This window comes from Arvicanthis niloticus, chromosome 2 (genome assembly GCF_011762505.2).
Source record: "Arvicanthis niloticus isolate mArvNil1 chromosome 2, mArvNil1.pat.X, whole genome shotgun sequence".
Taxonomy (NCBI): Eukaryota; Metazoa; Chordata; class Mammalia; order Rodentia; family Muridae; genus Arvicanthis; species Arvicanthis niloticus.
Window position 1 is genome coordinate 101,347,701 of NC_047659.1, and position 22,440 is coordinate 101,370,140.

Consider the following 22,440-nt stretch of genomic DNA (forward strand, 5'->3'; position numbering starts at 1 on the left):
TTCTGCAGCTAAGACCACAAGCCAGTGTCTTCCTGGTGAACAAGAGCCTAGGTACCTGGCATGGTGGTACACTCAGCACTTGGAAGGCAGGTGGATCACTGTGAGTTCAAGCCTAGCCTGGTCTACACAGATAGTTCCAGGACAACCAAGAGCCTATCTCAAAACAAAACAAAATGAGAGTCTGGACAATGCTTCTCCTTTCTTTTTAAAATTTTTTTTAGATCTATTAATTTTATTTTATGTGTCTGAATGTTCTGTGTGTAATGCTCCATTCGTGTGCCAGGTCAGAAGAAGGCACTGGCTCCACTGGAATTGTTATAAGTGGTTGTGAGTCACCCTGTGAGTGTTGGGAATCAAACCTGGGTCTTCTGCAAGAGTAACTCTTAACCACTGAGCCAATTCTCCAGCCCAAGATGGTAAGATATTTAATATGAGGCCCAGTAGACAATCCAAGTCATTGAGGGCAAGCCCTTGAAAGGGGTAGTGAGACCTTAGTCTCTCCTGGTGATCTGTTTTTGATTTCTCAACCATAAAATGAAGGAGTTGAGTCTTCCATGTCTTCCTGCCATGATATGTCTGTCTGTTGTTGTTGTTGTTGTTGTCGTCGTCGTTTTCTTTTCTTTTGGTTTGGTTTAGTTTTGGTTCTGTTTCTTTTGTGCAGTCCTGACTGTCCTAGAACTAGCTCTGTAGACCAGGCTGGGCTGGAACTCACAGAAGTTCAGCTACCTCTGCCTCCCAAGCTCTGGGATTAAAGGTGTGCGCCACCACCACCCTGGCTTGATTTGTATTTCATTTTAAACTGTACTAAGAGTGTAAAAACAAGGGTTTGGAGAGATGGCTCAAAGATTAAGCCTGCACACTGCTTTTGCAGAGGACTGAATTGTGTTCCCGGCACCCACATAGGCCTGCTCATGATCCCCTTTAGTGACAGCTCCTGGGGATCCAACACCCTCTTCCGGCTTCCAAGGAAACCTGTATACACACATACACACAAATTAAAATTAAAATTTTAACAAAAAAAAAAAAAAAACTGTTTCCAAATGTATTGCTATCATCAAGCTGGGGACGGGACCCAAGGCCTCTCACACTAGGCAAGCAGTCTGCTACTGAGCTGCATGTGGTGTCCTTCTGTATAGACCTATGCACACCTATGCACACCTATGCACACCTATGCACACCTGCAACCCAAACCTGAAATGCAGCCAGAGGTGCCCAACTGTTTGCACCAAAATGGGCCAACCATTATATGTGGCCACGTGGAAAGTGTGACCTTGGGCCAAATGACTCTCTATAGTTGAGGCCACCTGTTGGCCACACTCCAGCAGCTGATGGCCAGTGTTTTCTCAAACAGGAATCTAGGCACCTAGCATGGTGGTGGATAACTTTATTTATTTATTTATTCATTCATTTAATGAGTACACTGTAGCTGTCCTCAGACACACTAGAAGAGGGCATCAGATCCCATTACAGATGGTTGTGAGCCACCATGTGGTTGCTGGGATTTGAACTCAGGACCTCTGGAAGAGCAGTCAGTGTTCATAACCACTGAGCCATCTCTCCAGCTCCCATGGTGGATAACTTTAATACTAGCATTTGGGAGGCAAAAGCAGATGGGTCACTGTGAGTTCAAGGCCAGCCTGGTCTACATAGCAAGTTCTAATACAGAGTTTTAAATGCACGAGTAATTTTCCTTTTGTTGAGAGTTTTTTCTTTCTTTTTATTTTATTTTGGTCTGTTGTGTTTTGGTTTTGATCTCTACTAATATTTTGTCTTACCAGCTAGTTAGAAGAAGGGCTGAGCTGAATTCAGAGATTGAACAAGAAGTGATCTTTTTCCCCATCTAAGCTTCAGGTCCACATAAGGGCTCCCCCGCCCACCTGCCCTATCCTGCCTCATTCTGAGGTATTGGATATCTGTGAAAAAAAAAAAAAAAAAAAGCTCCTGGCTAGGCTGCACCTCCACCCCCTCCCAAGTCTCTCTAGCCTCTGGTAGCTTAGGCCACCCCTTCCAGGATGCTTCTCTTTTGAGCTTCAGGTCATTAGCTGAGGTGATGACCTTGACCCTAGCCCAGACCCTGCAAATGAAGGGCCTGCCTCTAAATAGTGTGGAACCATTTGACCCAAGAGACCTGCTGTGACCAGTCATGCAGTCACCCTCTTTAGACAGTGCTTCGCCATGGCAGTGCCCAGACATAAAAAGGTTGGGCTAGGCTGGTGAAACCATCACTTGCGGTGGGTCTCAGACTGAGCACCAACGCCATGGCCTGCCCCAGTCTCGCTTGCTGCCTGCTTGGCCTACTGGCTCTGACCTCTGCCTGCTACATCCAGAACTGTCCCCTGGGCGGCAAGAGGGCTGTGCTAGACCTGGATATGCGCAAGGTGAGTCTCCCTGACCCCGTCCTGTCCCGTTCTGGCAGCGCTAAGGACCGGAGAAGCTCTCCCATCCGCAGAGAGCATCCCTGCACACTTGCCAACCTCGCTTGGGACCCCAGAGCGTTGGGTTGGAAGTGTTAGGCTCTCTCTTGACGCCACGAAGGCAGAGACAATGCCGGAGCACTCACTGCCCCTCGCCCCGCCACAGTCCCGAGACGGATTGTACACAGCTCCCACCCGCATCCTTCCCCGCAGTGTCTCCCCTGCGGCCCGGGCGGCAAAGGGCGCTGCTTCGGACCGAACATCTGCTGCGCGGACGAGCTGGGCTGCTTCGTGGGCACCGCCGAGGCGCTGCGCTGCCAAGAGGAGAACTACCTGCCCTCGCCCTGCCAGTCCGGCCAGAAGCCTTGTGGGAGCGGGGGCCTCTGCGCCGCCGCGGGCATCTGCTGCAGCCCGGGTGAGCATGAGGGAGCCCAGCAGGACGGCCTGGCAGGGAGCCGTCGGGTTTGCTGCTCAGGCCACTGACCCATTTCTCTTGCAGATGGCTGCCGCACGGACCCCGCCTGCGACCCTGAGTCTGCCTTCTCCGAGCGCTGAGCCCACTTTGTGGTGATACCTTTAGGGCGCTTCCTTCATTCCCCATGACCACTGACAGAAAATAAGAAAGAAAAATAAAGCAGATTTCCTCTTCAAACTTGACTGGTGTCTAATTGTCGGAAACGAGGGGGCGGGGGAGGGAGGGGAAGGCACCGGGAACTCCATGGATCTTGGCATTTCGGAGCAAGAACAGCCCAGTAGGCTGCTGGGAGGTGGTGGGGGAGGGGGGGACAGAGGGGTGCTCTACGGGCTGCCATTTTCCATTAGCCCCATTTCCCACTCCCAACTGGGCTGGGCCTGAGGCAGACAGACTTAAGAGCAGCGTTTGGAAGTCCAACCAGCAACAGTGGACTTCTGTGGGAAAGAGCAGAGCCTAACAAGGGACTGAGTTATAGGAAGGCAGGCGAGGAGGCAGGGGAACTCATCCAGTCACTTCCAGATCTGGGAAGAGACTTTAGCCGCGACCTCAGAGGTTGAGGGGACAATCCTGGGCTAGAAGGAAGGGTCTTGGGCAGGGGAGGGGAGTTACAGAACCATAAGGTTTCCACAGAGCTCAATTCTCACATAGGCCCCAAGGAAGCCACAGCTGGAAAGATCAAGAACCAACTGGACTGTCCTCTGCTGTCCCCAGGGCCAGGCCTGAGCTCAGGGGCCCCGTGCCTGCCTCTGCAGGACAGAGCGCTGTGGGGACACATGGGATCTAAGCCAGTGGGCACAAATGACCACAAAGCACAGAGCCCACAAGCAGATAGAGAGACCGGCAGTCTACACTGCTCATCTATCTACTGCTGGATTAAATACCCGCCTTGCCACATAGCGCCTCACCTGGCTGCCAGCGTTCTCAGCAGCGAGGGCAGAAGGTGCATACCCCTCCTCCACTCCTACACAGGGGCGCGGGATTCACTGTCAGAATAAAGTGTGATGGCTTGGGTGGAGCTCCGGGCCGAAGTCTCCCTCACAAGGTTAAGGTCCTGGGCTCCATTCCATCGTAGCAAATAAGCAAACAAGCACTTTCTGTGGCTCTCACACTGAGAAAAAGAACACAGATGCCCCTCCGCCCCCACATATGGGATTCACTGACAGGGTGGAAGCCAAAACGGTATACGAAAGACACTTCAAGATTAGTTTGGGTTGGGCTGGCTGGCTGAGCGATGAAGAGCACTGACTACTCTTCCAGAGGTCTTGAGTTCAATTCCCAGCAACCACATGGTGGCTCACAACCATCTGTAATGGGATCTGATGCACTCTTCTGGTGTGTGTCTGAAGACAACTACAGTGTACTCATATAAATAAATAAATAAATAAATAAATAAATAAATAAATCTTTTAAAAGTTAATTTTGGTTGGGTTTTCATTTTTGTTTGTTTGTTTGTTTTTGTTTTTTGTTTGTTTGTTTGTTTTTCGAGACAGGGTTTCTCTGTGTAAGCCTGGCTGTCCTGGAACTCACTCTGTAGACTAGGCTGGCCTCAAACTCAGAAATCCACCTGCCTCTGCCTCCCAAGTGCTGGGATTAAAGGCGTGCACCATCACTGCCCAGCCTTTTTCTTTTTTGGTGGTAATGGGGTTCTTCATTTTCTGGGGCTGGGTTTTTAAGTTTTTTTTTTTTTTTTAATCTTGTTACTTTTATTCTGTTAAATTTCCATTTCTGTGTATGTGTCTCTGTGTGAGAGTTAAGTGTACAAGACTGCAGTACCCATGGTGACCAGAAGAGGGCATCAGATCCCCTGAAACTGGCGTTACAAGTGGTTGTGAGTCACTCTAAGTGGGTGTCAGGACAGAACTGGGGTCCTGTACAAGAGCAGTGTGATCTCTTACCTCCTGAGCCATCTCCCCCGCCTGAAAACTGAATGACTTTTCACTCTTGTTCTGCTGTGTGCTTGGGGGTTGTACACATGCCCCAGGAGCCATGTGGAGGTCAGAGGGCTCCTGGCATTTGCTCATACAAGCCCCTTGCTTCAGGAGGCTGAAGAGAGGAGGCAAGCATCTACTGTGGACTCTGGGAGTGCCTGAGAAATAGAGTCCCTGAAAGGGAAAAGAAAAGAATGTCCAGTAGGCAGAAGTAGAGTGGGCAGATGTAATTCCTTTCCTTGAGGAAGAGGAAGAGGAGTCTGATTCTTCCGGAAACAGGTGGAGGAAAGGGATGTTTGCAATTCCCCACCTGGGTAGAGGAGCAGAATGAGAATCTGACCTTCATTCTGAAGCTGCCCATACACCAGCCCTAGAGGTTGAATCAAGTGTGGCCATGCCTATGTCCTTTCTGTCCCCTTTTGGTCTGTCTATTCCCTGGCCCTGCCCTATTGGAGGTCAGACCCTGAGAGGGCCACATAAGAAGGAGGCTGGGATAGGAGTCTGCCTGGCCCCTGTACCTCCTGGTTAAACCCAGGCAAGCAGAGAGGTGTAAAGGTGCTGAGGAGGTAGGGAGAGACCTGGAGACTGGGTAGAAGACTGTGATTCTGTCCAGAACTGACCTCAGGGCCCGCAGAGCATCCCAGAGGAGGCCCAGCATCCTTAGGAGGAGAGAACGCCTGGGACAGATGGGGCAGAGAGAGAAAAGAGGGAGAAGTTAACAGGAGGGTGAGGACCAGAGGAGACCAGAGGATGGAAGGATGGAAAGCCTGGGCCTGGAGGAAGGACAGGCTGGCGGGGGGTGGCGGTGAGGCACTGGCTTGGTTGTTAAGGTCAGTTAAGAGGACTGGGATTCAGTTCCTAGTGCCCACATGGTAGTCTGTGACTACCTGTAACTCTAGGTCCAGGGAATCTGATGCCCTCTCCTGACCGCTGCAGCACAAAGCACACACATGATGCCCAAACATACATAAGGGGAAACAACATCCATATACATAAATAAATGAATAAATCTAACATCTTAGAAGAAAGGGAAGCTAATGAGAAGGGGAGGAAGGAAAAGACGGAGGAAGGGAGGGAGGGAGGGAGGGAGGGAGGGAGGGAGGGCAGAGGCCAGGTGCTGGTGACATCTTTGCTCCAGAATTGGATGTGACAAAGAGAATGAGCATGTGTGCCTTGCTGCTGGACTTGTGCGTGTCTCTGGGTCTCTAGCTATGGTTGAGGTCAAGAGTTATAGAAACGCCCTTTTCTTCCTCTTCCCTTTCCCCTCTCTTCCTTCTCCATGGTGATGGGGACCAAATCCAGGCGAGGAAGCCTTCTCCTTCTGAGCCACAACACCACCCTATCTTGTCTATTTCCCTGCCTGAGAGTGGGTGTGACAGTTGGAACATGAGCCAGTGGGGGACTTGTAGCTGGGCTCTCACTGGGGTCTGCCTCTCAGTGGTTGAGTCCTGATGGTGGAGCACCTGGAGAGAAGGGAGAGGCATTGTCCCCTTTAGGTCTGGGGTAACTTCTCTGTGCCATCCAAACACGATCTTGTCTGAGAGTAAGTCCCTCAAGCTGCTTTTGCTTTAGTCTGGTTGAACTCAGGGCTGAGATGTCCACCCTTGGTTTGCCCCCCTCCCCTTCTCTGTCACTTTTGCCAATCCTATCTGTCCCCATTTCCTGCTCTGTTCCTCTTGTCCACCAATGTCCTGCCTCTCTCCTTTTATTTCGGTCTCAGCCAGAGAATCGCTAAGTCAGTTACTGACCCTTCAGGGCCGCTCTGGGTCTCAGACCTTTTCCTTTTTCTGAGCTTGAGGTTGCCTTTGGGGCAACCTTTGGGGTGCTATGTGGGTGTCCAGGAGCACCAGAACGCTTCCTTTATACTATAAGGCTTATAGGCTCTGCCCCTTCTGGCAGTGGGGGTGTGGACTATGCACGACTTTGGGTGTAGGGGTTACCCAGGGCAGAGTAGAAATTCCCACTCCAACACCTCTCTCCCCCCTCTTCTCCCCACCCGAGAAATAGAGACAGACACCAAGGTGCATTTTTTAAAAGTTTATTTTCCATGCTGTAGGGGCGAGGCGTGGGGGAGATGGTTCAGTAGACCCGGGGCTTGTCAGAATCCACGGACTCCCGTGTCCCAGCCAGTTGTACCAGCCTTAGCAGCAGCGCCCGGGCGGGCCCGTCCAGCTGCGTGGCGTTGCTCGGCTCCCGAGCACGGGTGAGGCGGAGAAAACCCTCGCGGCACTCGGGCTCTGTCACGCAGCTCTCTGAAGGAAGGGCTCTGTGAGCGCAGGCGCCCAGGAGTGGGCGCAGTTCCAGGGGCGCCGTCCCCACAACCCCCCTCATCCTACCCCTGCTACTTTCCAACCCTCGACCCCCTTCATTCTCACCCTCCAACCTGGCTTTCCTACCCCCACCTCCCGTCCTAGTTCCCCACTTAGCCCCACCTTTACCTCCCATCCCACCCCATGCGATGCCCGCCCAGCCTTGTGCGCACCATCACTGCAGCAGATGCCCGCGGCGGCGCAGCGACCCCCGCTCCCACAAGGCTTCTGGCCGGACTGGCAGGGCGAGGGCAGGTAGTTCTCCTCCTGGCAGCGCAGCGCCTCGGCGGTGCCCACGAAGCAGCCCAGCTCGTCCGCGCAGCAGATGTTCGGTCCGAAGCAGCGCCCTTTGCCGCCCGGACCGCAGGGGAGACACTGTGGGGGGGAAGGACAGGGATCAGCTGCAGCGAGGCCAAGAGGGGCGGTGGGAACCTAGTGTCACCCTGCTGCTGTCCCAGCTTCGTGTTGCAGGTGCTCTGGCGCTGTCCAGGACGAAGCAGCGGTAAAGGGTAAGAGTGGAAATCTAACCAGCTAGGTTATCAGGACCTATGAGGTCTCAAAACCCTCTCCTGCTTTGGCAGAGTCTTCCTGGGGGAGCAACACTTGGGGGACCTTTCTCAGCTCACTGGTGTGCAGCAATCTCTCAGAGGCTTACCTCTCGGACATTCAGATGGTCCTCCTTCACACCCCTAGATCCTCTCCCTACCTCACTCCCCACAGAGCTTCTAAGCCGCTCACTCTCATTTTCTGGCTTTGCTTACCTCTGTCCTAAGCTCGTGGCCTTCACACGAGCCTTTACCTCCTGCCAACCTATTATGCCCTACTAGGTAGGTGGCAAAGACCAAATTAGGCTGATGGATATCCAGACACACCCGGTGCCTCCAAAGCCTCCAAAGAAACTGCAAACGGAATGCAGACTATGGGAGCTGCCTCCCTGCCCACTCGAGTTTGTTCAACAACTCAAAGCTGAGCCATCCATGGCCTGACCAGAATTGAGCCCGGTGACTGGATTCCTTTCAGCTCTGCCAGAAGGGCAGACTCACATTTGAACATACAGCACACCATATCTGAGCAAGAGGCCGAGGTTAGATGTGGGACATACTCCACTCGGGCACAGGGCGATGGCCATCTTCTGTGGCACTGCTGGCTAGGAAAGGGGCTACGAGAGGCTGGGCTGGGAGGGAAACACTTTGAATTCAGGCGAGAACAGTTTTGTATAATCTACCCAGTCCTGATGAGCCAGTGTAGCACCCCCAACCTATGGGTGTGCAGAGGAGGCCAGGGCACCCAGTTAACCTGTTCCCATTCCAAGCCCAGTTATAAAGAAGTCTCTCTCATTTTCTGGCATATTCCTTGCCTGGGGACAGTGTCCTTTATGTGGCTTCTCTGGCACCTTCTCGGTGGCCCATCTGCTCTGCTGTAAGATACTTACTGCCTCCTTCAGGAATCTCCTCTAAAGTCTGGCTGCTCAGACAAGGTTTCCCTCTCTCCTAGCCCCTTACCCGTTCCTACAGCACTGCCAGCAGCCCTAAACTGACCACAGTGGTACCTGTCTCAGCTCCATGTCAGATGTGGCCCTCTTGCCTCCTCTTGGGCAGTTCTGGAAGTAGCAGGCAGAGGTGAAGGCCAGCAGGCTCAGGAAGCAAGCAGAGAACGTAGTGTTGAGCATCCTGGCGAGCATCAGCGGGCGCTGTGTGCTGCTCTGCTCTGCTCTGCTGCCTTAGCGCCTGAGCTGTCTATTTATGTCTGCAGGTGTTCCCTAGGAGGCGACAACGTGGCTGCTAACCCCCTCCCCAGTGGCTCCCCAGGAGCCCACAGCCGACAGGTCCCATGCTGTCAGCAGTGATTCAGGCATCTGGGGACACACGTGGGCCTGTCTGTGCAGAGGGGGGTAGAGGAGGGTAGTCAGGCTGTCACTGGTCACCGTGTGACAGGAGCGACTGGTGCTGTGTGACTTGAGGGTCACCTGGAAATCGTAGCTGAGCAACTACCCAACTGCTCTCGCCAGATTAGAGGGGTCAACAGGCCCCGTCCACCAAGGACTGACATGTTTGGAGCAGGGTCGGGTCGAGGAGGGGTGGGCAGGTTTGTTAGTTATGCTGTAGGATGAGGGGAAGCACCCATACCAGGTGGGCTTCCAGAAGGAAATTCCCACTTGCAGCCTCATGGGCTAACAGCCACAGTCATGGAGTCAAGGCTGAACACAGAGTCAAAGGTCTGCCCTGTGCCAGGTGTGGCTGGCTTCAGGGGGCACCCAGGATGTTTCCATCCCATGCATACCCCTGTATGTGGGTGGGACTTGGGGATAGTGCCCGTTGTGTCCACTAAGGACATGAATGGGAAAGCTACGGTGGCAATGACAACCAGGCTCAGAAAGGTGAAAAAATTTCTCAGGCCTGTGGTCTAGGCTACTTAGGAAGCTAAAGTAGGAAGGTCAAAAGTTCAAGGCCAGACTGGGTAACTTGGTGAGACCCTGTCTCCATATTAAAAGAAGAAGAAGGCCAGCTGTGGTGCATCCCTTTAATCCCAGCCATTGGGAAGCAGAGGCAGGAGAATTTCTGTGAGTTCCAGGCCTTCTAGGGTAGAAGCTAGGGTCGGATATAGCTCAGAAATAGTCCTAGGTGAGACCCACAGTTCTGAAGAGAAAAAGCCCCATGGCCTGCGGCTGGTAAAAATCTCAGGTCTAAGTCAGGAATGGAAGTGGATGTTGTTCTGGGGGAGGAAATGGGAGGAACCCCAGGCAAACAGACCCAGTATGAGAAAGCAGGCGCACTTCCTGACTTTAGACTATAAGTCAGTTGTTTGTTTCTAAGGCAGTCTAGTTTAGTCCATGCTGGCCTTGAACTTGCAACATAGCAGAAAGCTGACTTTGAACTTTTGAGCTTTCTGTCTCTGCCTCTCTAGTGCTAGGAGTATAGGCTGTGTTACCAATTCTGCTTTAGGCTTTACAGACTCCTTTTCTTTAGTCACCAGAAAAACGTTCTGGTTTGGGGTTTAGACTAGTTAGCCCGCGTCTTCTAGACTATGGGTAGCCCAGGCCCCTCCCAGCTCCCACCGGCTTCCTCCACCCCTCCCGGGTACACCAGTGTGCTTCAAGAGAACTCCAGAGGACTGTTTGGCCTCTTCCCAGCAAGTACAGTGGAGACTGGTAGCCAGGCTGCCTTCCATACTCAGGAGTGGAGGCCAATCCTTTCAGGAATGACTTGAGGATGAGAGGCAGCCGACGTACAGGGAAGCCAAGGACACTCTGGCTTCTGTGGCTTGAAGCTTTTCTGACTTGGGCAGGTCATCTGGGGTGTCTGACTCTCCCCACTTAACTTCAGCATAAAGTAGTGAAGGGCAAGCATTTCACAGGGCTGTGAGCACCAAGCCACTTAATATGAACCCCAAGGGAAGTGCTGGCGTCATGGTGATGTTAGCTGACAGTGGCTTTGTGTTATGAATGTCCTTGTTAAGTGACTGTTTTCCAGAGGGAACAGCTTCCTTGGTCAGAAGAAACCTTTTTTCCACTAATGGACTCAGATGAGCTTTGGGGCAGACTATTGTCTGGGACGGCCCAGAGTCCTTAAGCAGTCATGCCCACCAGAGCTTCGAAGGCTCCATGCTGCTTTCATGCATATCAGGTCCGTGAGACCTATTCTTCATCTGCCTTAGTATCTCTGCTGGCCAGGAAAGGTCCCACCAGGATGCTGGCTTCGTTTCAGACCCTCCCTCGACATGTGCCACATGGATTCCCAGATACCCTGCATGGCCTACATTTCTCTCATAGGTTCTTTTTCCCAAATACTTTTTTGTTTTTGTATTTGAGACAGGGTCTCAATCTGTACCTCTGGCTGGACTGGAAATTTCTATGTAGACCAGACCAGCCTCAAACTCACAGCCTACTTCTGCCTTGGGAGTTTTGCTTTTAAAGATGTGAGGCACCATGCCTGTCCTGTGATTTGTCTTTCTTATCCGAAAGTCAGCAGTTACCCTGTCATCTCCTGCATTCAGATTTCTGCCCGAATCTGCCTACTGAAACTACTACTTTTGTGATCATGAAGTGCTTTGGGTCATTTTGGTGGGCGTGTCTGTATTTATTTTCCCCGGCCTCTCCTCACATGATGAGGCCTTCGTCCTTTTTGACAACACACTTTGTGCTTTCCTAGTCCTTCTGCCACATCCCCCTGCTTTGTTTTCTGGCTTCACATTGCTGGAACATTCCAAGGCTCGCTCGCCGTGGTGTCCCTTCTCTGTCTTCTTCCTAGAGTATTTTTATACTTTTTATAAACTAATGATGTCCCAGCTCGAACCTTCATGCTGAGCCTTTTTCTGACATGCCAGACTTAGTTAGAACCTCCAATGTCAGCTTCCACTGGACAGGCATCAGGCCTTTCTGATTTAACATAGTTTGATTTAACTCTTTTACCCCCTCCCCAGGGTTCCAGTCTGCCATCACTATTGAAATAGCTTCACCTCCCACAACTTAATACTTACTGGCCTGTCTAGAGCATCTATCACTTTAAAAAAATATTTTTAGCTATGTGTATGTGTCTGTGTGTCCCTGTGAGTACAGGAGCTCTCAGAGTAAAGAGGAGGACAGCAGAGTCCTTGGAGCTGGAGCTACAGGCTGTGAGTCACTGAGATGGGTGCTGGGCACAGAACTGATCCTCGGCAAGAGCCGCCTGCAGGCTTAACCACTGGACCAGTTGTTAACTGTCTCCCAGCCCCCGACTCCTTCTGCTCCTTTCTAGCTTGGGTCTAGTGTTGATGGGGTACAGAGCTGGTTAGTACCCCCCTTAGCCTGAGGTTCCTCTCTCCCTCACCCTTCCACCCTACCCCTCCTTTTTGTGGGGTGTCCGTGTATGTGTGTTTGTATTCCTTCTAGGATAAAAGCCCTAAGACATGAAGACACCAGCATTTGTGGTTAGTACACTCCTGGGAGTTTTTGCCAAGCAGTGGGCTTTTCAAATATAGAAAGAATGAAGGGGGGGAGGGAGCCCAGGAACTAGCCTTAGCTTGACAGGACATTGGACAAGTCAAACTTGTTTCCAAAGTTACTTCCTCAGTGTGCTAAGCCCAACTCCTACCTCATTGTAGGTTTGTTTGGCTCAGTGTACATAGCTCAGTCCAGCCTTGGACTTGCTCTCCAGCCGAGCCTGACTCCATCCTCTGTCTCCTCACCGACCCCCTGCTGGGATCACAGGCTCGTGCTTCCTCCACCAGTTTCACTGAGATCTTTTGAGACTCAGGTGAGGTGTTCTAGATTAGGGCAGTTTTTCTGTCTTGTTTTGTTTGTTTGTTTGTTTGTTTGTTTGTTTTTTGAGACAGGGTTTCTCTGTGTAGTCCTGTCTGTCCTGGAACTCACTCTGTAGACCAGGCTGGTCAAAGAGATCCACCTGCCTCTGCCTCCAGAGTACTGGGATTAAAGGCGTGTGCCACCACTTTCTGGCTCTTGTCTCTTTTAAAGACAGAGTCTTCCTCTTGTCATCATGGAATACTCTGTGTAGACCAGGCTTGCCTGAACTTCATAGAGACCCATCTGTCTCTACTTCCAGAGTTCTGGAACTAAAAGAACAAGATTTGTCACTGGTGACAAACCTTGTTCTATTTTTAAATCTTATAAATGGGGCTGGAGAGAGGTCTAAGTGGTTAAAAGCACTGTCTACTCTAGAAGAGCACTCGGACTCTGTCTCCAGTAACCCTGTGATGGCTCACGACTGTCTGTAACTTCAGTTCCAGGGGATCTGGTATCCTCTTCTGGCCTATGTAAACATCAGGCATGCCTGTCATGTACAGACATCCGTGCAAACAAAACACTCATACACATAAAATAAGAATTACTAAATCTTTGAAATCGCAGCCTGGAGGTGGTGGCACATCTTCAAATGCCAGTACTCAGGAGACAGAGGCAGGTGTGGATCTCTGAGTTTGAGGATAGTCTGGTCTACAGAGCAAGATCCAGGATAGCCAGGGCTACATAGAGAAACCCTGTCTTCCAAAAAAAAAACAAAAAAACAAAAAACAAAAAACAACAACAACAACAACAACTTTCTTTTGTTGTTTAACTTTGTACAGAGACAAGCTGGGTAGATTCACAGTTCTGGGTCTGGTGGCCTGCTGTGCTTGACAGGGACAAGACCCCTGCCCCTGAGAGGTATGACAAACCTGTTTGCAGGGATGTGGGAGAAACCAGCCCTGTCCATTTTCCCGCAGAGGCATCAAGCAAAGAGGCAAGGAACACTGCTGGGTGACAAGGAAAGACAAAAAAGCCTCCAAGGTCGAGCAGAAATTATGCAGCTTGGCTGGCACTCAGGGTTAGGCTGGCCCCGCAGAGGCACACTGTGCCCCAACAGCCAAGGTCACATGAAACGGCGGGCCTGCCATCACTCAGCGTCATCGTCATTGCTGAGGGGTGAGGCTGTGCAGGTCCTTGCAGGTCCCTTGCTAGAGTCCTCCCGCACCTTCAGCTGGTAACTGCAAAGAGGAGGTCACTGAAAAAGGTGGTGCACCAGAGTGGGAGGGCACAAGCTCGAAGGATACACAGCTTTACAAAGGACTGAAGTCTCATCCAGCCATGAGTGTGTCCGTGCTTCTGTGTGTGCGCGCGCGCGCGTGTGTGTGTGTGTGTGTGTGTGTGTGCGCATGCGTGTATGCGTGTATGTGTGTCTGTCTGTGCGTCTGTGTCTGTGTGCACATGCACACATGTGTGCACATAGCCTCCTGTCTCAACCTACCAAGTCCTTGGATTACTGGCTTCACACATAGGTTTCAGAGCATTTGGCAGTCTTTTTGCCTAATTCACATAAACCGCCTAGAGGAAGTATTTTCTCTCTGTTCTTCGAAAACCAAGGGACATAAATTGAGTCACATGCCCAAGAATACAAAGTAATAAGGCCAGGCAGGGTGGCTTAAGTCTTTAATCCCAGCACTAACGACAGAGAAGCAGGTGGACCGTTGTAAAGTTGAGACCTGGTCTACAGAGCAAGTTCCAGACCAACCAGGGTCATAGACTGAGATCTTGACTGGAAAACAAAAACAACCATTCCTCTGTCCTCAACCCCGCAGCTGACAGCTGACTAAACCAGAAAGTTTATTTACTCCAACTTTATTTCTGAGGCGTTGGTGACTGAACCCATAGTGGTGGGTGGCAAAATAAAGTTCCTAGGAAAAAGCCTCGCCCTTGGTAAAGGCTGCAGCTCTAATGACCAGCTAGAACTTTTGTGAATGTGGAGAGCTGGAACATTCTGAGCCTAGCAGCTCTCCATTGCTGAGCTCTGTCTGACCAGCACCGAGCCTAGTGACTGAGCAACATGGCTCAGAAAGTTAGGCTACTCTCAAAGCCATTGCCTGAACACACTAACAGTTTCATAAAATTGTTTTTTTTTTAATTTATCTTCATTTTTATTCATCACTATTACATGTGTGTGCGATGTGAGTGCGTGCGCACATATGGAGTTTGGAAGACAACTTTGTGGAGTCGGTTCTTTCCTTCTACTTTATGGGTTCTGGGAACCAAACTCAAGTCATCAGGCCAGCATTTGCCAATTGAGCCATTTTGATTGACCTCCTGAGGATTTTTATTGTAACAGAACAAAGCTGTCAATCATTGCTGGGGGTGAAGAGATGACCCACCCAGCACTTATCTGGATGCTCTTCCAGAGGACCTAGGTTTGATTCCAGTTGATGGCCAGTGCTCTCAACTGAGCCATCCCTCCAGTCAGGCTGTACAGGGTTTTCGTTTGGTTTTGTTGTTGGTTCGGTTGAATTTGAAGTCTACATAGTGAGTTTTAGGCCAGCCAGAGCTGTAGAGCAAGACTCTGTATCAAAAATTAAAATGGTTGCAGCCTCAGCTTCCTCTAGCAGAGGCTGGAGCAGCTGGCCTGGGCCATGCCCCGTCTCCCTCTGGGTTTCTTGGAGGAAACTTTGAGGTTCAGGCAGCTCAGCTCATTTCTATCGTCTCATTATTGGTGACCTCTCTGAGACATCACACACATAAGTGTGTGCGCCAGCATCTAATTTCCCCTGTTGCTCATGGTCTCATTCCCCTCTTCCGGTCTCAGGGGCAAAGCTCCCCTGTCTGAGCTCATCCCCTGGGTGAGAGGGAGGAAGGCAGGTGAAAGGGGCTCTCTCTGGAGGCTCCCAGACAGGCTAATTACAGACTTCCTAATTAATGAGCCATGGGATTGCATTTTATCGGTTGAGTCATGGCTAATGTCTGGGCCCTGGACCCAAAGAGAGGGTGCCAAGAGACAAGGAGGGCCCTGGGAGGGAGAGACCAGCTTGGAGCTACTGTCTAACCCATTTGATATTCTGCATTTAACCTTATAACTATTAAGAACAACCTTATTTTTTAGGTATGTGTGTACGTGTGTGTCCCCCTCTTGTGAAGCCAGGTACCTGAAGAGGCACTGAAGTTAGAGGGTAGAGTTACAGGTGTTTGTGAGCCACCTGACGGGATGCTGGGAGCTGAATTAGGATATTGGGGAAGAGTAGTGAATTCTTTTAACCACTGGGCTATTTCTTCAGACTTCTGCCCTTCCTCCCTCCCCTTTTCAGATTTAGTTTTGTATCTTATGTATGAGTATTTTGTGTGCATATATGTATGTGCACCACATGCATGCCTGGCACCCACAGAGGTCAGAAGATGGCATCAGATGTCCTGGAACTGGAGTTAACTGCCGAGTCCTTTCCCAACCCCTTTTGGAGAGTCTGACTATGTAAGCCTAGCTGGCCTAGAACTTGCTACGTGAACCAAGCTGGCTTGGAACTCTGTTAAGAGCTCTGACTTCCTCTGCCTTCAGAGTGCTGGTACTAAAGGCAGTTGCCGCTATGCCTGGCATGTCTTTTCGAGAGTTACCCCAGTTCAACCTTCTTAGTCATAAATTATTTCTGGAACTGCTGTCTTCCAGTCCTTCTGATCTTCGTGCCTTCAAATTCCACCAGAGCCATATGGGGCTCGCCGGGCACCAAATCACATGTGCGTTTCCAGTGATGCAGTTTTATCACACGCCTGGAGTCTCCATGAAACATGACAAGCCTGCCTCATCAGAATCCTGACACCCATGACCCCTCGACACAATCTAAGAACCTTGAAACATCCTCCTCCCAGTGACCACATGGTGAGTACCCTTCCACTCACACTGTACCAGGAGATGGACCCACTTTCATGAGGCCTGAAGCTACAGAGAGTTTATTGACTTCCATACCTTCATGGAGGATATGGACTCATGTCGAAGTTCCTGTAGATCGTGGTTCTCAGCCTGTAGGTCATGACCCCTTAGGGGTAGAATGACCCTTTCACAGGGGTCACCTAAGACCTCTGGAAAACACATTTACTTTACAATTCATAACAGTAGCAAAATTCGTTATGAAGTAGCAACAACAATTTTATGGTTGGGGTCCCCACAAGATGGGGCGCAATGTTAAAGGGTCACAGCATTGGGAAGGTTGAGAAGCAACCTTAGATAGTGGCCAGTGATACTTCCACAGACCAGTGTAGGCAGTACAGATGGGGTCTAAGGGTGACCACTCAACTGTCTTAATTAAATAATTCACATAAAACACATCCCACACGGCCAAGGACATCACCCTCTGTACACTCCTCCTCCTCCTCTTCCTCCTCTTCCTCTTCCTCCTCTTCTTTCTGTGTGTGATGTTGGGCATCAAATCCAGGGAAGTACCTCAGCTATTTATTTATTTATTTATTTATTTATTTATTTATTTATTTATTTATTTAATGTATTATAAGTTCACCATTGCTCTCTTCAGACACACCAGAAGAGGACATCAGACCCCATTGCAGATGGCTGTGAGCCACCATGTGGTTGCTGGGAATTGAACGCAGGACGTCTGGACAAGCAGTCAGTGCTCTTAACCTTTGAACCATCTCTCCAGCCTACCTCAGCTCTCTTTTAAGCATTGAAATACAAAGGTTTTTAAAACATGCAGCCCTTCAAGGTATTCATAACTTCCTAATATGCATAAAATCATGTATGTCACCTGTTCTTGAGTCTATAGTCTGGATGTAGATGGTCCCTCCATGGAGGTAATATGGCTCCTTAGTCCCCAAAGGACCAGCCCAAGCTGCCTATTCTGCTTTCTGGTAGAACAGAAATTTTTTATAAAGGATTTTTTTCTATTTTAACCCTTTTTATTCTATGTGTATGAGGGTTTATCTGTCTGTCTGTGCACTATTTTTGTCTGGTGACCTTAAAAGCCAGAAGAGGGCATTGAACCTCCCTGAAACTGGAGTTACAGATAGTTTTGAGCTGCCTCGTGGGTGCTGGGGGTCAAACCTAGGCTCTCTCTGCAAGAGCCTCCAGTGCTCTGCTGAGCCGTCTCTCCAGCCCTTATTCTAATTTTTAAAATTAGTTTAGTGCCCTGAGCAGTTCATTCCCTCCCTCCTTCCCTTTCTTCAGGAAAGAACAGCGTCACTTTATCCAGTCCTGAAATGGATGTCCTAAAACTTGCTGTGTAGACCAGGCTAGCCTTAAACCTAGAGACCTACCTGCCTCTGCCTCCGAGTGCTTGCAGCTTACCTGCCTCCTGTGCCTGAGGCCTGGGATTTGATTCCCCAGCACAGGTGCACAGTGAGAAGGGCTTTTTTGTTTTGTTTTGTTTTAATAGAAGTGTTTGAAGAGACAAAATATTTTGAGTCGGGCTGTACAGCACTGTCTTGTTGCTAGAAGATACTAGCCACTGTGACAAGTTGTCCCTCTCTTATCTTTACTTCTGTGGCCTCCTGGAAATCCTCTCTTCTGGGCAAATTATAAGGATGTCTCATGGGGTCGGGGGATCACTTGCACTTGCCTAGAATGAATGAGACTTTGGGCTCCATCCTAAGGATGGGGTTGGGGGAGGGGTGGCAAGAGAGCCACTTCAACAAGTGGAGCCCCAGACGGTCACTGGTTAGCAGAGGTTCAAGCCATCCTGTGTTCTCTCCTCTATGTAGGGGTCTTCTCTCCTAGAAGGGTTTCTATGGAGCACACCAGTCTAACATTCATATCTTGGCCTCACATTGTGATCATGCTTAACTGTGACAGTAGAATTGGTCTGTAGCTCAACTGTCCAGTCTAGTGGCCTCAATGAAACGTGGCTGGCTGGTGACAGTAGGAATGTGAATCCAATTTGCTTCCTTTGGAGACAAGGCTTCTCTCTGTAGCCCGGGCTGGCCTCAAATGCATAAAGGGTTGGGAATACAAGCGTGAGCCATGACTCCCAGATTTTATCTTAATCACCCAGGAATGAAAGGTGACTGTTTTTGAACAGTACGGCTTTGGCTAGTTCTAAACCTGGCTCTCCATTTCCACTCAGAAACAGAGAAGATGCTGCACGTGCCAGGGCCCTGGAGGCCAGGTGAGCCGGCAGTGGGCCTCAATAGGGAGCAGAGTGGGGGAAGCTGTGGCTAAGTCCTCCTTCAAGAATGCATAAGGGGGCTCTGTGGGAGAAGACCAGCCCACAGGAACCCACTCCACCCCAGTGGCCATCACAATGGAACTCAGGTCTGCGTCACAATGCCACTGGCAGTGGGAGGCTGGTCTCTTTGTCTGGAGACCTAGTTACAGGAACTGGAGCGTCAGAGGACCCTGTTTCCTGGGGAATGGAAAGGAGCCCAGCAGCTGAGCAGCCTCAAAATGGAGAACTGTAAGAAGAACGAGTGTGAGGCTGGGCAATCCTACTCAGTCCCCGGACCTAGCGACTGCAGGGCCCAGGTGACCCACTGCAGGGAGCAGGGCTTCTCAGTCAACAGCGAGCAGTTGCTGGTCTTCTTCCTGGCTATCTGGTTCTTCTATTTCTTCTACCTCCAGGACTAATTCTGACAGATCCTCCTTCCTAGCAGCTCAGGGAGTGGCTGAGGGTCAGAGCCTTGGCCCCATCAGGCAGCTGATCAGGCCTCACCCGTTAACTTAGGGAATGAAGACCCAGAACCTTGAGCTGCTGTGGACCTCTAGGCCTCAAGCCACCCGGCTTCTGTTCTCAGAAGACCCCAGTGCCACGTGTCTCAGGCCTTGTGCCTTCATTGAGTATATGACCCTATTAATAGGCAAAGGACACGTCATCTCTGGAAGGCTGCCAGGTGGAGGCAATGTTGTAGCTGCATCTTCTTTATCAATGATGTTGAGCAAGGAAGCTGTTTTGTGCCTGGCCCCAGGCCCAGCCTCTGAGAAATAAAATGTCCACGGGGCCAAATATATTTTTATTTCAGTGTCTTTGAGACATGAAAGTATGTAGCCAGGGCTGACCTTGAACTCACAGCAGTCCTTCAGATATTTGTATTTACAAACTTATACCACACCCAGCTTTCATTCATGTATTCTAAGGAAGATTATAACGTTTCTGGTATCGGATGAAGAAAAAGAGCTCTTCCATGGGGGCAGGGTCAGAAAATTTAATCACGTTTATGATGTAGGAGTGGCTCCCCCTGCCCTGGACTCAGTGTATCTCTAGCCTACCCCAGGGACTCCCAGACCTAGTTTTCCAATAGAGTAGGCCAGGTAACTCTGGTAGAGCTGCAGAGAAGCAGCAGTGTGGGGGCTGTTGGGAGTGGGAGGGGGGCAGGGATGGCTTCCGGTACTCATATAGAGGTGTAAAGGCTGAGTAGGAAGTGGGCCACTCCAGAGACCATGATAGGTTATGGAGAGGTAAGGACCCCCAAACCAAGCCCTCTGTAGTTGCATGGGCCAAGAACACAATACCCAGAAGGGAGGCTCAGGCATAGAGTGGGGTGTGCGGGAGCCACCAGGAGTGCAGGGTGGCTTGTCCACACAGACCCTAGCGTTTCAGACGAAGGCTGAAGCCCAACAGGCACTGGTATGTGTAGGAAGAAGGAGGTGACATTCCCCTACTGGCTACCTCTACGGACACATCTCCTAGGAGCTCTGAAAGCAGATTCCCTGAATCTTGGGATTGAGCCCTGGCAACCAAGGGGAGACAACAAGTGGGTCAAGGGGCTGTGATTTATCTCACAGACGGAGCAGAATGGCCGGAAGGGAGCAGGACTGTGAGGTCCTGCACAGGTGTCGTCTACTGGCTGGAAGCTCTACAGGGCCAGCAGAGCTATATGCAATTTGTTTCTTTGGGACTCCATAAGGAAGGAAAGGAAAAAAAATGTAGCCTAGGGATCCAAGAGGTGGCTCCGAGGGTAAAGGAGAGGTTTTGGGAGTCATATGGTTGGAAAGAGTGAGCTGATCCCTGGAGCACTGATTTCCATAGACGCACCAGGGCACACATGTGCCTACACACATATACAGATTTTGTTAAAAGCGTTTCCTATAAACAAGTTTTTTCTTGCAGTGGGCTACATATGGAACAGGAATTCTCTCCCTTGGAGAGTGGCTCCAGGAGCAACTCTGGCTCCTGGCCTGAGGGGAGCTACTCGCTTTTCCTTGACACCAACACCCACGCTGGACAGATCTGAACCCTTGTCTACCCGGTGCAAGCAATTGCATATGGCTGTCCTGTTCTGTGTGCCAGGAGGAATCCTCATTGAATGTCAACTGTCACTTTATTAAGGCTGCAAGTGTCTGCAGGGGTAGGGTACACATGGATAACTCATGTGCTTAACAGCCCCTACCATGGTCCACTTGAGTGACCCTGAGGCAGAGAAGGCTGTGTGAGGTCCCAAGTCACCGTCTGTTGAGCTCCATCCACAAAGCTCCGTTACAAGGTTGTATGCAGATAACACGGGGGCATCAGGGGGTGCTCCTCAACAGCTGGGGCTGGCTCTGGTTGGGAAGTGGCAAGCTAGGCCAGGAAGAATAGGGATGTCTTCCCCAGCCCAGCCCTATGGCTTTATTATCCTGTTGTTGCCTAAGCAGGAGTGGGAGGTCCCTACCCAGTCCCCATAACACACCATGAGGTATTCCAGCCCAGGAGAGGACAGAGGCACTGGGATCCTGTTCTTGCTTCCTCCACCTTCAGGTCTCCCCCAAAATGGGGCTTCTCCAGTTGAGGCTTGTCACTCAAAAATGGACCCGCAGCACATCCTGGCTGGTGACTGGCTGCTGGCAGGCTGTGCACATCATGGGCTGGGAGCGCTGCTTCTCACTCAGGCAGGGTCGGCACAGAAGGTGGCCACAGGGCAGCTGGTACACAGGCTCATTTGTGGAGTAGGAAGAAAATGCTCGTTTGCAGGAGGCACACTCTGGGCCAGAAACACTCCTTGGATGCTCTAGTGAGTCAGGAAAATGAGGCAAGGTTAGGTGAAGTGGTTCCTCAGTGCAAGCTTTGCTCCTGGCAGTTGGAACAAAGCAAGCCTCCCATCTACCTGCCATCTTTACCTTGGTGCTGTGTATGAGTGTTTAAGAACTGGCTTCTGAATACAGTGCACAACAGGACCAGGCCTGTCCCCTGCTCTCCCAAACAAAGTGCCAAAGCTAGCACAAGGTACAAGCTTACCCTGCCAAGAGAAGCTGTCAGGAAAGCAAAAAGCAGAATGTGGGCCAATTACCAGGACAGTCAGAACAGTTGCAGCTTTGATCTCTTAGTGGCTGCCTCTGACCCCGTGATCCCTTGACCTGCTCTGGCCTTGGGCAGGCAGCCCCACTAGAGATTCCCTCAAAGTCTCTAAGTGAGAGCAGCTCTGGTCTCTACTCCTGTGGCTCCTCCTTCCTAGTGATTTTAGTTTGAAAAAGCTGTTCTCCTCAACTCTAGGAAACACGGAGGCCAGGCTGGCCTGTTTTCAAAGCTCACTCTTCAGTGACTTGGGAGACCCCAAGTTAAGTCACTTTGTAAAAATTCCTTGTTTTTGTCTTTTTTTCAAGTTGATCCTGAACTTAGGATCATCTTCCCTCAGCCCCTTGTGGGCTTGGGACTATAGCTGCAAGCTACTATTCCTGGCTTGGAAATTCTTAACTCCAGCCTTGCTTTCTTTAAAAAATATTTAGTTTTATGTGTATGAGTGCTTTGTCTGCATATATGCCATTGCCACTGTACTATGCGTGTGCCTGGTGCCCACAGAAGGCAGGAGTGGTATCAGATCTCCTGGATGTACAGATGGTTGTGAGCCATCATTTGGATGCTGGGAATTGAACCCAGGTTCTAAGAACAAGTACTCTTAACCACTGAACTATCTCTCCAGCCCACTCTGATCTTTTAAATCTTTGTGAGTCCTGGTCTATGTGTGCCTTGGCTGGGGTGTGAAAGTCAGAGTCCTGGCCCTTCAGACTTGACACAGGGTCTCCTGTCTGCCCCTGCATATATCAGGCTACAAGTTAGTCTCCAAGTCTCCAAGGATTCTCTGGGAATGAAGGTGGGTAGGCTGAAGCAGGAGGACTGCCTTTAAGTTCAAGGACTACATAGCAAATAACACACCATCCAGAGCTACGTAGTAA

General features: G+C 50.5%; 3 protein-coding genes across 5 annotated transcripts in view; 1 reads left to right on the forward strand and 2 right to left on the reverse strand.

The window, feature by feature from the left end:
* Nucleotides 1–1,929: 1,929 nt before the first annotated feature.
* Nucleotides 1,930–3,052, forward strand: Oxt (oxytocin/neurophysin I prepropeptide). Its single transcript, XM_034495560.2, has 3 exons — nucleotides 1,930–2,378; nucleotides 2,628–2,829; nucleotides 2,914–3,052. The coding sequence occupies exons 1-3, from the start codon at nucleotides 2,259–2,261 to the stop codon at nucleotides 2,967–2,969; spliced, it is 378 nt and encodes a 125-aa protein (XP_034351451.1). The 5' UTR covers nucleotides 1,930–2,258; the 3' UTR covers nucleotides 2,970–3,052.
* Nucleotides 3,053–6,839: 3,787 nt separating this feature from the next.
* Nucleotides 6,840–8,853, reverse strand: Avp (arginine vasopressin). Its single transcript, XM_034495831.2, has 3 exons — nucleotides 8,676–8,853; nucleotides 7,300–7,501; nucleotides 6,840–7,069 (listed from the first exon to the last, which is right to left on the reverse strand). The coding sequence occupies exons 1-3, from the start codon at nucleotides 8,805–8,807 to the stop codon at nucleotides 6,897–6,899; spliced, it is 507 nt and encodes a 168-aa protein (XP_034351722.1). The 5' UTR covers nucleotides 8,808–8,853; the 3' UTR covers nucleotides 6,840–6,896.
* An 11,740-nt stretch (nucleotides 8,854–20,593) lies between these two features.
* Nucleotides 20,594–22,440, reverse strand: part of Ubox5 (U-box domain containing 5) — a 34,375-nt gene continuing 32,528 nt past the window's right edge. For all 3 annotated transcript variants that reach the window (XM_034495385.2, XM_076929755.1, XM_076929756.1), the window contains exon 6: nucleotides 20,594–21,278. In XM_034495385.2, the coding sequence (XP_034351276.1) occupies nucleotides 21,070–21,278 (209 nt within the window). In that variant the 3' untranslated portion in view covers nucleotides 20,594–21,069. The remainder of the gene's footprint in view (nucleotides 21,279–22,440) is intronic.

Bases quoted from the DNA above. Each gene is read 5' to 3' on its own strand.
- Avp (XM_034495831.2), bottom strand. From the start codon at position 8,807: ATGCTCGCCAGGATGCTCAACACTACGTTCTCTGCTTGCTTCCTGAGC. The intron at 7,502-8,675 runs GTACCACTGTGG...TCCCCCCCACAG, and splicing joins CTGACATGGAGCTGAGACAG to TGTCTCCCCTGCGGTCCGGG. The intron at 7,070-7,299 runs GTGCGCACAAGG...CCCTTCCTTCAG, and splicing joins GGGCATCTGCTGCAGTGATG to AGAGCTGCGTGACAGAGCCC.
- Oxt (XM_034495560.2), top strand. From the start codon at position 2,259: ATGGCCTGCCCCAGTCTCGCTTGCTGCCTGCTTGGCCTACTGGCTCTG. The intron at 2,379-2,627 runs GTGAGTCTCCCT...CCTTCCCCGCAG, and splicing joins TAGACCTGGATATGCGCAAG to TGTCTCCCCTGCGGCCCGGG. The intron at 2,830-2,913 runs GTGAGCATGAGG...TTTCTCTTGCAG, and splicing joins GGGCATCTGCTGCAGCCCGG to ATGGCTGCCGCACGGACCCC.